This window comes from Carcharodon carcharias, chromosome 4 (genome assembly GCF_017639515.1).
Source record: "Carcharodon carcharias isolate sCarCar2 chromosome 4, sCarCar2.pri, whole genome shotgun sequence".
NCBI classification, from domain to species: Eukaryota; Metazoa; Chordata; class Chondrichthyes; order Lamniformes; family Lamnidae; genus Carcharodon; species Carcharodon carcharias.
In genome coordinates this window covers 73,085,911-73,099,787 of record NC_054470.1, presented here as the reverse complement: position 1 = coordinate 73,099,787, position 13,877 = coordinate 73,085,911, and the positions used below count along the sequence as shown (strand labels likewise).

General features: G+C 42.8%; 1 protein-coding gene across 1 annotated transcript in view; it reads left to right on the top strand.

The window, feature by feature from the left end:
* ccdc17 (coiled-coil domain containing 17) overlaps positions 1–13,877 on the top strand; it is a 79,093-nt gene that overhangs the window by 41,130 nt on the left and 24,086 nt on the right. Inside the window, exons 6-8 of the mRNA XM_041186546.1 lie at positions 5,827–5,966; positions 8,084–8,254; positions 11,726–11,916. Coding sequence (XP_041042480.1) covers positions 5,827–5,966; positions 8,084–8,254; positions 11,726–11,916 — 502 coding nt within the window. The remainder of the gene's footprint in view (positions 1–5,826; positions 5,967–8,083; positions 8,255–11,725; positions 11,917–13,877) is intronic.

Genomic DNA, 13,877 nt, shown 5'->3' with positions numbered 1-13,877 from the left:
TCAATGGTAAGAATTTTAGAGTGATAAGAAATCTCTATTGGAAACAAACTGCGGCCGTAAAAAGTTGTTAACGATCTAAGTGATTTTGTGAAAACTAAAAGTAGGGTCAGACTGGGGTGTGTTTTCTCCCCAGATTTATTCAACTTGTATAGTGAAAATATTCTTAGAGAGATTGCAGACCTTCCTGGATTATTAGTTGGAGGTTACAGCTTTAGTAATACAAGATACGCTGATGACATCACTCCTTTTGCCGACTCTGGAGAGATACTGCAGAAGATTTTGGATTGAGTAGTGAGGGAAAGTGAGAAGAAAAGGCTGAGCATAAATTGAAAGAAAACAAAATGTCTAATAGTGTCCAAAAAGAGAATCATACTAGAATGTAAGACCACAGCAAGAATTAAAAGGTCAAACAGGTAGACAAATTTTGTTAACTAGGAAGTATGTCAGCATCTGATGGAAAGTGCAACCAAGAAATAAGATGAAGGATTGGAATGGCCAAAGATGCATTTTAAAAAATTAAAAAGATTACGATCAACTCAAAAATAGTCATGAAAACAAAGCAGAGAATCTTGGAATGCTACATCACACAATTTTGACATACAGAGGCGAGTGTTGAATGATCAGTGAAATAATGTAGAGAAGAATTGAGGCTGCAGAATTGTGGTTTTTGAGGCATATAATGAAGATGGACAAGTCACAATACCAATGAAGAGGTGCTGGTTAAATCTGGGACCAAAAGACTCCTGCTGATCAAGATCAGGAAGAAACAGTTAGAATTTCTTGGGCAAGTAATGCAAAATCATGCTTTAGAAATTCTGATGCTGATGGGAAAGATCGATGGTAAAAGAGATAGAGGTGGACAAAGAACAGTCTTTTTCTAAAGAGCTTCACCAACTGGATGAATGTACCACCAACGAAGGTGATCCAGGCCTCCAGAGCAAGATGAACGTGGAGATCGTGTTTGCCAATGCCCTCTTAGGGCCAGGGCCAAGGGTGGGGGTGTTGGTGCAGATGGTGCCAAACATCAGGCTCATGAGCTATGGGAAGCCCTGGCTCAGTGTTTTAAACAGAGTTGTCAGGTTGCCCATTCTAAGCAGCCAGAGTTTGAGACTTGAAAGATCAGCTTAAAAGTTCTGATCTTTTTTTAAAGCCAGTTTGTCAGTGTCTGCTTCACTAGTTGCTGTGCTGCTGTTTCCAATCTTCAGGCAGCTTCATGATTCTGATTTGTTTTGTAAAGCCCACCAGACAACAATGAAGCTGTCCAAAGATCAGCAGCAGTTTCCATGAACATGCTCTCAGATAAAAAATGGCAAGTGAAATCCCTGTCATTTGAGAACCAATTGGATGCTGTGTATGTGTGGAAGGTAGGTTGGGGGGGTGGGTGGTAGGATGTTGGAGGGGGACGTTGAGGGGGGTGGGGGGATGTTTGAGAGATGCTGGGAGAGGGGGGGGTTGATGGTGGGGGATTCATGCACCCAGGTAGAGGAAAGTCGTCTTCTAGTTCTACAGAATGGAAAAGGGCTTGTGCAGTTTATCTGGGTTGCACGTATTGAATCTTTCCTCCCAATATGAATTTATTGTCACCATGTCCATATGGTGCAATGTGCAGAACATTTGAATGATGCCTAAGTGATATCGTCTGCACAATGTTATAAATAACTAATGGGATATTTTCCTGTCAAATTAACAATATTGCACAATGCTGTTAAAGTAAAATTTGTACTCTGGTTTGTACTCTCTGGGATCACCTATAGGGTGCACACAAACTAATATTGCATTTTATCGTTGCTGCTCTTTAATATTAATGACCCATGCTGCATATATAATTGGATGATATTTGGAACCAGATGCCAACAATGGGTGTTTTCATTTTACTAGGACCTTGGTTATGATCCCAGATTATGTTACGACTGGACAATCCAGGTTCCAGGGTGGAACTCGGCTTGATAGATCCTAACTGTTATTTTTGTTTAGATACGTGGAAAGTGGCTACTGAACAGAGTCACAGGAGTCATCTGATGAACTTTTAACAAAAGAATAAAACATTTATTTAACAGGAAAAGGCAAACTATATTATAATACTCCTTCATGCACAACTAGAGATAGGAATTAAAATGAAGAAGAAAAAGTGAGCGTATGACAGGTTCAGGTAGAAAATACAATTGAGAATCAAGAGGAATACAGAAGGTTGAGGGGAGGTGAAAAAGCACATTGGAGAAGCGAAGAGAGATTATGAGAGAAGACTGGCACCCAACATAAAGGGGAAGCCCAAAGTCTCCTATAGGCATATGAATAATAAAAGGGTGGTAAAAGAAGGAGTAGGGCCGATTAGGGACCAAAAAGGGAATTTACACATGGACAAAGGGGCCATGGCTGAGGTATTAAATGAATACGTTGCATCTGTTGTTACCAAGGAGGTAGATGCTACCCAGGCTATGGTGACAGATGAGCAAACTCTGTCACTAGAAGGGTTCAGAATTGATGAGGAAGTGTTGAATAGAATAGGAACTGTTGGCACTTAAAGTTGACAAGGCACTGGGACCAGACGAGATGCATGCAAGGATATTGAAGGAAGTGAGAATAGAAATTGCAGGGGCACTGGCCATAATCTTTCAGTCTTCCCTAGACTCAGGGGAGGTGCCAGAGGACTGGAGAATTGCAAACATTATGCACTTGTTTAAAAAGGTTGTAAGGATAAGCCCAGCAATTACAGGCTAGTCAGTTTAACTTCAGTGGTGGGAAAAATTCTAGAAATAATTATTTGGGATAGAATTAATAGTCACATGGAAAAATATGGGTTGATAAGGAAGAGCCAGCATGGATTTCTAAAGGGGAAATCGTATTTAACAACTTACAGGAGTTTTTGAAGAGGTAACCGAAAAGGTCAATGAGGGTAATGCCGTTGATGTGTACATGTACTTTCAAAAGGCATTTGATACAGTGCCACACAACAGACTTGTGAAGAAAGTTATTGCTCATGGAATAAAAGGGACAGTAGCAATGTGGTTACAAAACTGACTGAAAAATAGGAAGCATAGAGTTATGGTGAATGGATATTTTTCGGACTGGAGGAAGGTTTGTAGTGGAGTTCCCCCGGGGTCATTATTAGGATCCTTGATTATCCTGATATATATTAATGATCTAGATCTTGGTGTGCAGGGAACAATTTCAAAGTTTGCGGATGATACAGAGCTTGGGGGTGTTGTAAACTGAGAAGAGGACAGTGTAGAACTTCAAAAGGACATAGACAAGTTGGTGGGGTGAGCAGATAGGTGGTGGATGAAGTTCAATGTGGAGAAGTGTGAGGTGATGCATTTTGGTAGGAAGCACATGGACAGACAATTTAAAATAAGGGGTGAAATTTTGAAGGGGGTACAGAACAGAAAGACCTGGGTATATGTGCATAGATCATTGAAAGTGGCAGGACAGGTGGAAAGAGCAGTTAATAAAGCATATCGTGTCCTGGGCTTTATTAATAGGGGCATAGAGTACAAGAGCAATGATGTTATTTATATAAGACACTTGTTAGACCTCAGCTGGAGTATTGTGTACAATTCCGGGCGCCACATTATAGGAAGGATGTGAACACATTGGAGAGAGTGCAGAAGAGGTTTACAAGAATGGTTCCAGGGATGAGAAACTTCAGCTATGTGGATAGATTGGAGAGATTCTCTCCTTGGAGAGAAGAAGGCTAAGAGAAGATTTTATAGAGATGCTCAAAATCATGAGGGGGCTGGACAGAGTAGATAGGGAGAAGTTTATACCAATCGTAAAAGGATCAAGAACGAGAGGGCGTAGGTTTAAAGTGATTTGCAAAAGAAGCAAATGTGACGTGACAAAAATCTTCTTCACACAATTAGTGGTTTGGGTCTGGAATGCATTGCCTGGAAGTGTAGTGGAGGCAGGTTTAATCGAGGCATTCAAGAGGGCATTAGGTAATTATTTGAAGAGAAACAATGTGCAGGGGTACGGGGAAAAGGCAGGGCAATGGCACTAGGTCATAATGCTCATTTGGAGAGCTGGTGCAGACACAATGGGATGAATGGCCTCCTGTGCTATTAAAATCCTGCGATTCTGTGAACTATATCTTTAAAAATGTATACAGACTTGTAAGGATAACACAAGTTACAAAAGCTATCTTATATTCTAATGTTCACAATAAGTACACTGTCCATGTAAACCAATAGCTGACCTGCGGTCAGACACACCACTCTCTGAAACCAAGTGACAGATGTCACTCTGAACAGATGCTATGGATCTCTCCTCAACTCCCCCAGACACACTGTCACACTGTGAGCCAACTGGTCTCACTGAACTCCGTCTGTCACACGAGAGTTTCTAATCTCAAAGAACTCATTTGGAATCTTCTCCCAAATGATGCTTTTTCTCAGACCTTCCACAAGGGTCCACCTCCAGGATTTCGAACTCTCCTTCCAATGTTCCCCGCCCCCTGGATTGCCACGGGCATCCAAGCGCCCTTCCACGCACTCTCTCTCACTGACTCAGCTATGCCAACAGAACACCACTGTTTCACAGCCCCATAGTAAAGAGTTACAGACCTTCGGCTGTCCCCTTGTATCTCCTGGCTTCTCACAAGCTATTTTTCTTTTAAGTCTGCTTCCTGCAGCTTACTTCTCTTTAAGCTTGGAGCCCTCCTCTCTGCTGTTTAATTTCACTTCGACAGAACAGGACCTTTCCCAGATTCCTGTCCTTGTCCTTTGACTGGACTATCTCTTAGGACCTTTCATGTTCTACTCCCCTGGATTTGGGCACTTTCTTCTTTAGTTCTTGGAACCTGCCCCTGCAGTTACCTCACCTGTGTCTGCTTCTCCTGGCAGCTAACTTCAAATTTAGCTTGGCTATGTATGTGGTAATCAGCAGAAGGTTCTCTCTCCCATGTCTAATTTGATGCTGTGAGACTTCAGCCTTGTGGGATTTTTAATGAATTGGATAATTGGGATCCCTCTGGAAATTTATATAAAAGGTGCAGGTGGCAATTCCAGTTTATATGTGCATACCTGTCATGATTTTAATATATTGTGTCAACTTGAATCTTCCCCAAATTTATTGCTGTTTTAAGTGCAAATTCTTATGGAGTCAATGTAGAGGACTCCCAGTGCAAGTCCCTCCCAGCTGTATATTGTGCCGTCACCTGTGCTGGGTCTATTCTACTGGTGGCATAGGGCATATCTAGGGATGGTGATATCTGAGACTGCTCTTCCAACTTTGGCACAAGTCCCCAGATATTAGTTAGAGGGATTTAGCAGGGTCAGTTGGGCGGGTGTGCTCTTGTTGTTTCCAGTGTCTAGGTCAATCCAGGGTGGTTTGTCCAGTTTCATTTCTTTTTGCCTTTTCTGTAAGGCTTGGTAAAGCGGAATGTCCATTTCAGAGGGCAGTTAAAAATCAAACACATTGCTGTGGGCCTGGAGTCACATCTGGGCCAGAAGTGAAATGAGTAATGACAATCTGGTAGTTCCATGGTCACCATAACTGAGACTCACTTTTAATTCCAGATTTCTTAATTGAATTTTAATTCCACCATGTTTGGTGGGATTCCCACCTGGCCATGGCAGGATTTGAAACTAGGTCCCCAGAGCATTAGCCTGGGCTACTGCATTACTAGCCCAGTGACATTACCATTGTGCCATCATCCTCCTGATGTCTTGGCTGCTGCTCTGCTCTCCCACAAATGGCCTAACTGATGGTAGCTCGTTGTCTTGAGAGTGGCAGGCAAAAGTTGTGCCATCTATTTTTCAGCAGGATTGGATGATGCTACTCTGTGTGTGACCTGTTTTGATGATTCATGTATCTGAATTTCCTCTTCAGTGCCTTGCGGCTTTCCTACCTGCAGGACGGCGGCAGTGATCAGCTGATCCTCGTCCAACTACATGACCTCTTGGCTGAAGCTCTGCAACTGGAACAGAGGGTGAAGCACCCAAGAACTCATTGGAAAGAGAGGAAGCACAGTATGGTTGTGTGGAAGTTTGTTTAGTAATGGTGCCAGTGTATGGGAAAGAAATTCATGCCTGTGAGGAGCATTGCCAGTCTGTTGTGCTAGTGTGTATACCAATCAATGTATACCCACTACCAACCAGCACAACAGGCAGCTTGACCTTTGAACAAAGGAGCATATTGTTATTTTCAGATCATGATCAGGCCCTTCTGTTGTTACTATTACCCTTTCTGAATTGTTTCCCTTGCAAATGGACAGAAATGAGAATTTGCCAAGTTGACTATAAAAACATGTTCTTAACCTAGGTGTTTTACATCTGTAACAGGAAATGGAGGAAGGTGCATAATTCAACAACAAATTGTTCTTAAAAATGGAAGTGAGGCACCTGAGTTCTGTCAGATGCTACAATATTGAAGCTTTTTAAAAGCTCAAAATGGCTGGGAAAGTAGGTTGGGAAAGAAATAATCTGGGTGGCATAAGGATTATTTATTGGAGTAGTAATCCAAAACCCTGGATTGATAATCTAAAGAATATGAGTTCAAATCCCAACATGGCAGGTTAAAAATTCAAATTCAAGTAAAAACAAAACCTGGAAACAAAAGGTTGTTGCCAGTAAAGTGACCATGTAGCTATCAGATTGTTGTAAATCCCAATGTCCTTCATGTTCACAAATGTCCTTTATGGAGGTAACCCTACCACCCTTACCTATATGTAACTCTAGATCCTAAACAAGTCAACATTTGCATCCCACAGTGAAGTTGGGAGCCTTATTTAAATTTAACACCAGCTGGACAGCTGGCTGGGTTTCCCAGGGCTCGGCAGCTACATGAAGATGAGACCAGATGCCTGCAGAGATCGGGATTTACAGAGCGCTGCGTGTGATTTAGGAGGAGGCGTGAGTATTCACTCCAGACCCTAGGGCAGGGGTGGGGAACCTTTTTCCTATTACGGGCCGTTCACACATAGACAAAATCAGTCGCAGACCACACACATTCAAAAATCAAACTTAATGTTGTTCCTTTTAGAGAGAATATGGAAATGTTAAACTCACCCGCTGTTTTAATGTAATGGCTGAATTTGAATATTATGTTGTTAAATGTTATAGCAATTTAGCTGATGCTTTTATCCAAAACAAATTCTTAATGATGATGATAGCTATGTTGAAGGCGCTACTGTCATAGGTTTCTATTTTTAGAAATCTTGCTGCAGGCTGATGAAATTGAACAACGAGCTGAATCCGGCCAGAGGGTCCGTAGGTTCCTCAGCCCTGCCCGAGGGCAAACTTTCTGCCTTTCTTTGGTGCTGGAATCTGGCCACTATCCCCTGACCCACAATCCCGAGCCTTCTGCCCTGCGATCTGCCAACCGTTCCCCATCAGCCTGCGATTTCTCCCTCCTGATTGCTGCCCTGAGCTCCCCCATTCAAACCCACGATCTTTCCCGGTTGCTGGGAACCACTCTCAACTGTGGTCTTCTACTGCTGGCCTTCCCGCCTGGACTAAAGAAATGAAATGAGGTCCTGGCATTAGATTTGGCAGAACCTCCATGCCCCTGGGGTACCTGGGTTCCTCCCTAACTTCTTCCTAATTATCAGGAGCCCACCTCTTGTATTTAATTAACATTTATTGAAATCTGCATTTGAACAGACTCCATCTTTATTAAAAACAAAAACAGAATTACCTGGAAAAACTCAGCAGGTCTGGCAGCATCGGCGGAGAAGAAAAGAGTTGACGTTTCGAGTCCTCATGACCCTTCGACAGGCTTTATTAATATCACCAACTTTAACTTTAACACCTATGTGTTCTATTGTACTATTGTCGTTGACATCTTTTGATGATCTGCTTCTATCACTGCTTGTTTGTCCCTACAACCACACCCCACCCCACCCCCCCCACCTCTCTCTCTCTCTATCTCTCCGCCCCCCACACACACACCTTAAACCAGCTTATATTTGAACTCTTTCTTGGATTCGAACTCAAGTTCTGTCAAAGGGTCATGAGGACTCGAAACGTCAACTCTTTTCTTCTCCGCCGATGCTGCCAGACCTGCTGAGTTTTTCCAGGTAATTCTGTTTTTGTTTTGGATTTCCAGCATCCGCAGTTTTTTTGTTTTTATCCATCTTTATTAATAGGGGAACAACACAATACATTTAAACGCAATTTGGATTCGGAGCTGATCTTGCTGGAGGTAGAAAACCAACGGCTAGAAGACGAAATTCTCAAGCTGCAGTTAAAACGACAAAGGAAGAGCAGAAGTCAAAAACCACTGAAGACTTCCATCAGCCAAAGGCTAATGTTATCAAGTAAGCTTCTCAAAGTGTTCATCAGGATTCATTCATTTATTGAATCCTAAAAAGCAAGCACACTGCAGTTTTATTGTATTTGTAACAGGGCAGGTTAGATATAAAAACTTAACTAACATCGATTTCTGTACAGGTGTACTACGATATTGAGAAAGTGTGTGGGATGTACTTTTGATTGTACCTAAACTGATTGGATTTTCTGTGACATGCCAGTTTAGTAGTTTAAAGGAAGGGCTTGTATTTATTTCATTTCACACCGTCAGGATGTACCAAAGTGTTTTATAGACAATTAATTACTTTGGAAATGTAGTCACTGCTATACTGTAGAAAGCATGGCAGCCAGTTTGCACACAGCAAGATCCCAGAAACAATACTGTGTCAATGACCTTGTCATCTGTTTTTGTGATGCTGGTTGGGGGACACCAGTGAGCACTCCCTGGCTCTTGCTTAAATTAGTGCCACAGGTTCTTTTACGTCCAACTGAGAGGGCAGGTTTCGTTTAATATCTCATCTGAAAGACAGTACTTCCAATAGTGCAGCATTCCCTAAGTATGGCACTGAATTGTCAGCCTTGGTTTTTGATCTCAAATCCTGGAGTGGGATTTGGACCCACAGCCTCCTGACTCAGGCAAGAGTGATATTAACCGAGCCACAACTGAACAGTGAATACACTTGCCTTTATGGCAAGGTAATTAAGAGGTTCCTGAGAGTCTGGTGGAGGCCATTTGGTGTAATGGTACCATCGCTAACCCAGAGTCAGAAGCTCCGGGTTTGAGTTCCACCCCGGGACTTGAAGAAAGGTGCATTTCTAGCGTGGTTGATTATCAACTTGCAAATTCTTCCAATACGTCAATGGCAGGCGGTGAAAGCAGGAGAGTCTTCTGCTGAGCCAGAACCTGCAGAAGGCCACGCAAACTACTGCACTATCTTGCCAAGCATAACCATGGACCAACACATGAAAGTCCATGGTTGCCAAAGCCCTCTTAGGGCATGGTACCTGAAGAGAGAGAGAGTGCGTCTGCTTCAGTGAGTAAAATGCCACATTGGTGCAAGAGGAGAAGGTATGTCTCAATCCCAATGGAGTTTGAAGTTAAGGCATATTATTGAGGCAGAAGGAGAAGGAGTTTTACACTCACCTCCAAATGCTTGATGCAGACACCTATGAGATAAGACTTCTGGTCAAGATGGAGAGTGATGTAGTTGATTCTGAGACTAGGGTCCTGAGTCTTAATAAAGGAAACTACAATGGTATGAGGCGCGAGTTGACTATGATGGATTGGGAAATATTACTTAAAGGGATGATGGTGGATAGCCAATGGCAAACATTCAAAGAGCACATGGGTGAACTGCAACAATTGTTTATTCCTGTTTGGCACAAAAGTGAAATAGAAAAGGTGGCCAAACCATGGCTTACAAGGGAAATTAGAGATAGCATTAGATCTAAGGAAGAGGTATACAAATTAGCCAGAAAAAATAACAGACCTGAGGATTGGGAGCACTTTAGAATTCAGCAAAGGAGGACCAAGGGATTGTTCAAGAAGGGAAAAATAGAGTACGAGAGTAAGCTTGCGGGGAACGTAAAAACTGACTGTAAAAGTTTCTATAGGTATCTGAAGAGAAAAAGATTGGTGAAGGCAAATGTAGGTCCCTTACAGTCAGAAACAGGGGAATTGATAATGGGGAACAAAGAAAAGGCTGACCAACTAAATACATACTCTGGTTCTGTCTTCACAAAGGAGGACACAAATAACATACCAGAAATGTTGGGGAACACATTTAGTGAGAGGGAGGAACTGAAAGAAATCAGTATTAGTAGGGAAATGATGTTGGAGAAATTGATGGGATTGAAGACTGATAAATCCCCAGGGCCTGATAATCTACATCCCAGAGTACTTAAGGAAATGGCCCTGGAAATAATGGATGCACTATTCCAAGATTCTATGGACTCTGGAACAGTTCCTACAGATTGGAGGGTAGCTAATATAACCCCACTATTTAAAAAGGGAGGTAGAGAGAAAACAGGGAATTATAGACCAGTCAGCCTGACGTCGGTAATGGGGGAAATTCTATAATCCATTATAAATGATTTAACAGCTGAGCACTTGGAAAACAGTGGCAGAATTGGACAGAGTCAGCATGGATTTACGAAAGGGAAATTATGCTTGACAAATCTACTGGTATTTTTTGAGAATGTAGCTAGTAGAGTTGATGAGGAGGAGCCAGTGGATGTGGTTTATTTGGACTTTCAGAAGGCTTTCGACCAAGTCCCACATAAGAGATTAGCGTGTAAAATTAAAGCACGTGGGATTGAGGGTAGTGTATTGAGATGGATAGAAAACTGGTTGACAGACAGGAAAAAAAGAATAGAAATAAATGGGTCTTTTTCAGAATGGCAGGCAGTGACTAGTGGGGGACAGCAGGGATCGGTGCTGGGACCCCAGTTATTCACAATATATATTAATGACTTAGGGAGCTAAATGTAATATCTCCAAACCTGCAGATGACACAAAGCTGGGTGAGAGGGTGAGCTGTGAGGAGGATGCAGAGATACTTCAGGGTGATTTGGACAAGCCGAGTGAGTGGACAAATGCAACGGCAGATGCAATATAATGTGGACAAATGTGAGGTTATCCACTTTAGTAGCAAAAACAGGGAGGCAGATTATTAACTGAGAGAAGGGAATGTGCAACGAGACCTGGGTGTCCTTGTACACCAGTCGTTGAAGGTAAGCATGCAGGTGCAGCAGGCGGTAAAGAAGGCAAATGGTATGTTGGCCTTAATAGCGAGAGGATTCGAGTAGAGGAGCAGGGATGTCTTGCTGCAATTATACAGGAACTTGGTGAGACCACACTTGGAATATTGTGTGCAGTTTTGGTCTCCTTATCGAAGGAAGGATGTTCTTGCTATAGAGGGAGTGCAGCGAAGGTTTACCAGACTGATTCCTGCGATGGTGGGACTGACATATGAGGAGAGATTGAGTTGGTTAGGATTATATTTGCTGGAGTTCAGAAGAATGAGGTGGGATCTCATAGAAACCTATAAAATTCCAACAGGACTAGACAGGGTAGATGCAGGAAGGATGTTCCCGATGGTGGGGGAGTCCAGAACCAGGCGTTCTGGATATGGGGTAGACCATTTAGGACTGAAATGAGGAGAAATTTCTTCACCCAGAGAGTGGTGAGCCTGTGGAATTCGCTACCACAAAAAGTAGTTGAGGCCAAAACATTGTATGTTTTCAAGAAGGAGTTAGATATAGCTCTTGGGGCGAAAGGAATCAAAAGATATGGGGAGAAAGCGGGAGCAGGCTATTGAGTTGGATGATCAGCCATGATCGTAATGAATGGCGTAGCAGGCTTGAAGGGCCGAATGGCCTACTCCTATTTTCTATGTTTCTATGTCCCAAGCATTAACCCAATTTGCTTTGAGAAGGGCATAAAACATTGTAATTGAACGTTAAAATGTCATTTTTAGTAGATGGAGATGAAAATGATCAACCACAGCTGACTCAGAAAGATAGCAATCAGAAAATGAAGGCTCTGAAGACTGAGATTGACCTCTTGAAACAGGAGATAGAGATTCAGTGCCTTCAGCGTCACATGAGGACCTCAAAGACACGAGACCATCCTGATGCTACAGCTCACACTCCTCCGTTCCTGCCAATGGTAAGAGCAGATTGTGACCAGAAGTCGCAGCTTTGGGGACCAAACAGATTTGCTCGCCTTTTGTGGTTCTGAGCATTAAAGGCAGGAAGATTGTTTCCAGTGGTTCAAAAGTATTTCAGGGCATTGATGGGCCATAGGTACAAGATGAAAATATCAGGGGTTTAGAACAGGAAATGTGAGGAATTCATTAGGGTTAATGTTTGAGGCATGTTAACATTCAAAATTAGATATGGATAGATGGATGAAGAAAAAGAGAATGAAGAGTTATAGGGTGGGTAATGTGATGAGGACTGTTTACACAACTAGAAGGCAAGTACAGACAGGCTAACTCTACTGTTTGGCCTGCTTGCATATTGTAGCGTCTATATATTGTTCTTCAGCCTTTATATGTTTCCAGTCTTCTTTTATATGTCAAAATGTAATGAAAAGACCAGTGTGTAGTATTTTAGATTCTGTTCTGATGATGCCACTTTCAAAAACAGTTCCTCTGACATGTCCTCCTTCTTCCTTAACTGAAGTTTTCCACCCACGGTTGCTGACAGGGCCCTCAACCGTGTCGGGCCCATCTCCCGCATATCCGCCCTCACACCTTCTCCCTCCCAGAAACAGGATAGGATCCCCCTTTTCCTCACTTATCACCCCACCAGCCTCCGCATTCAAAGGATCATCCTCTGCCATTTCCGCCAACTCCAGCATGATGACACCACCAAACACATCTTCCCTTCACCCCCCTGGTGGCATTCCGTAGGGATTGTTCCCTCCGTGACACCCTGGTCCACTCCTCCATCACCCCCTACACCTCAAACCCCTCCCACAGCACCTTCCCATGCAACCGCAGAAGATGCAACACCTGCCCCTTTACTTCCCCTCTCCTCACCGTCCAAGGGCCCAAACACTCTTTTCAAGTGAAGCAGCATTTCACCTGTACTTCCCTCAACTTAGTCTACTGCATTCGTTGCTCCCAATGCGGTTTCCTCTACATTGGAGAGACCAAATGCAGACTGGGTGACCGCTTTGCAGAACACCTTCGTTCTGTCCGCAAGCATTACCCAGACCTCCCTGTCGTGTGTCATTTCAACACTCCACCCTGCTCTCATGCCCACATGTCCGTCCTTGGCTTGCTGCATTGTTCCAGTGAAGCTCAACGCAAACTGGAGGAACAGCACCTCATCTTCCAACTCGGCACTTTACAGCCTTTTGGACTGAATATTGAGTTCAACAATTTTAGATCATGAACCCTCCGCCCCCTTTCTGATTTTTCCTCCTTTTTGTTTTTTCCAATAATTTATATATATTTTTCTTTTCCCACCTATTTCCATTATTTTTAAATGTATTTCCATCTATTGTTTTATCTCTACCTTTTAGCCTTTTTCGATTCCTTCACCCCACTCCACCCCCACTAGGGCTATCTGTACCTTGCTTGTCCTGCTTTCTACCCTTAATTAGCACATTCCTTTAGATAATATCACCACGTTCAACATCTCTTTGTCCTTTTGTCTAAGACATCTTTTGGTTATCTCCACCTATCACTGACCCTCTATCCAGCTCTACCTGTCCCAACCCCCCTTAAACCAGCTTATATTTCACCTTTTTTCTATTTTTCCTTAGTTCTGTTGAAGAGTCATGTGGACTCGAAACGTTAACTGTTTTCCCTTCCACAGATTGTGCCAGACCTGCTGAGTTTTTCCAGGTATTTTTGTTTTTGTTTTGATTTCCAGCATCCACAGTTTTTTGCTTTTATATTATTGTAATATTTTAGATGTATTTTTTAAATGAGGATATGAAATGTGTGTGGTCAGGGCAGGGAAGAAAGGTAGGGGCTTGGACGTGATGTCTTCATGATCAGATTTATCCTGTGACATTCATTGTTCAAACATGAAGAATGGGAGCTCAGAAAAAGTGCTGGCAGGTTGCTGCTAATTTTGAAATTTTACACCAGAATGAATCATTGCCTTCAGTGG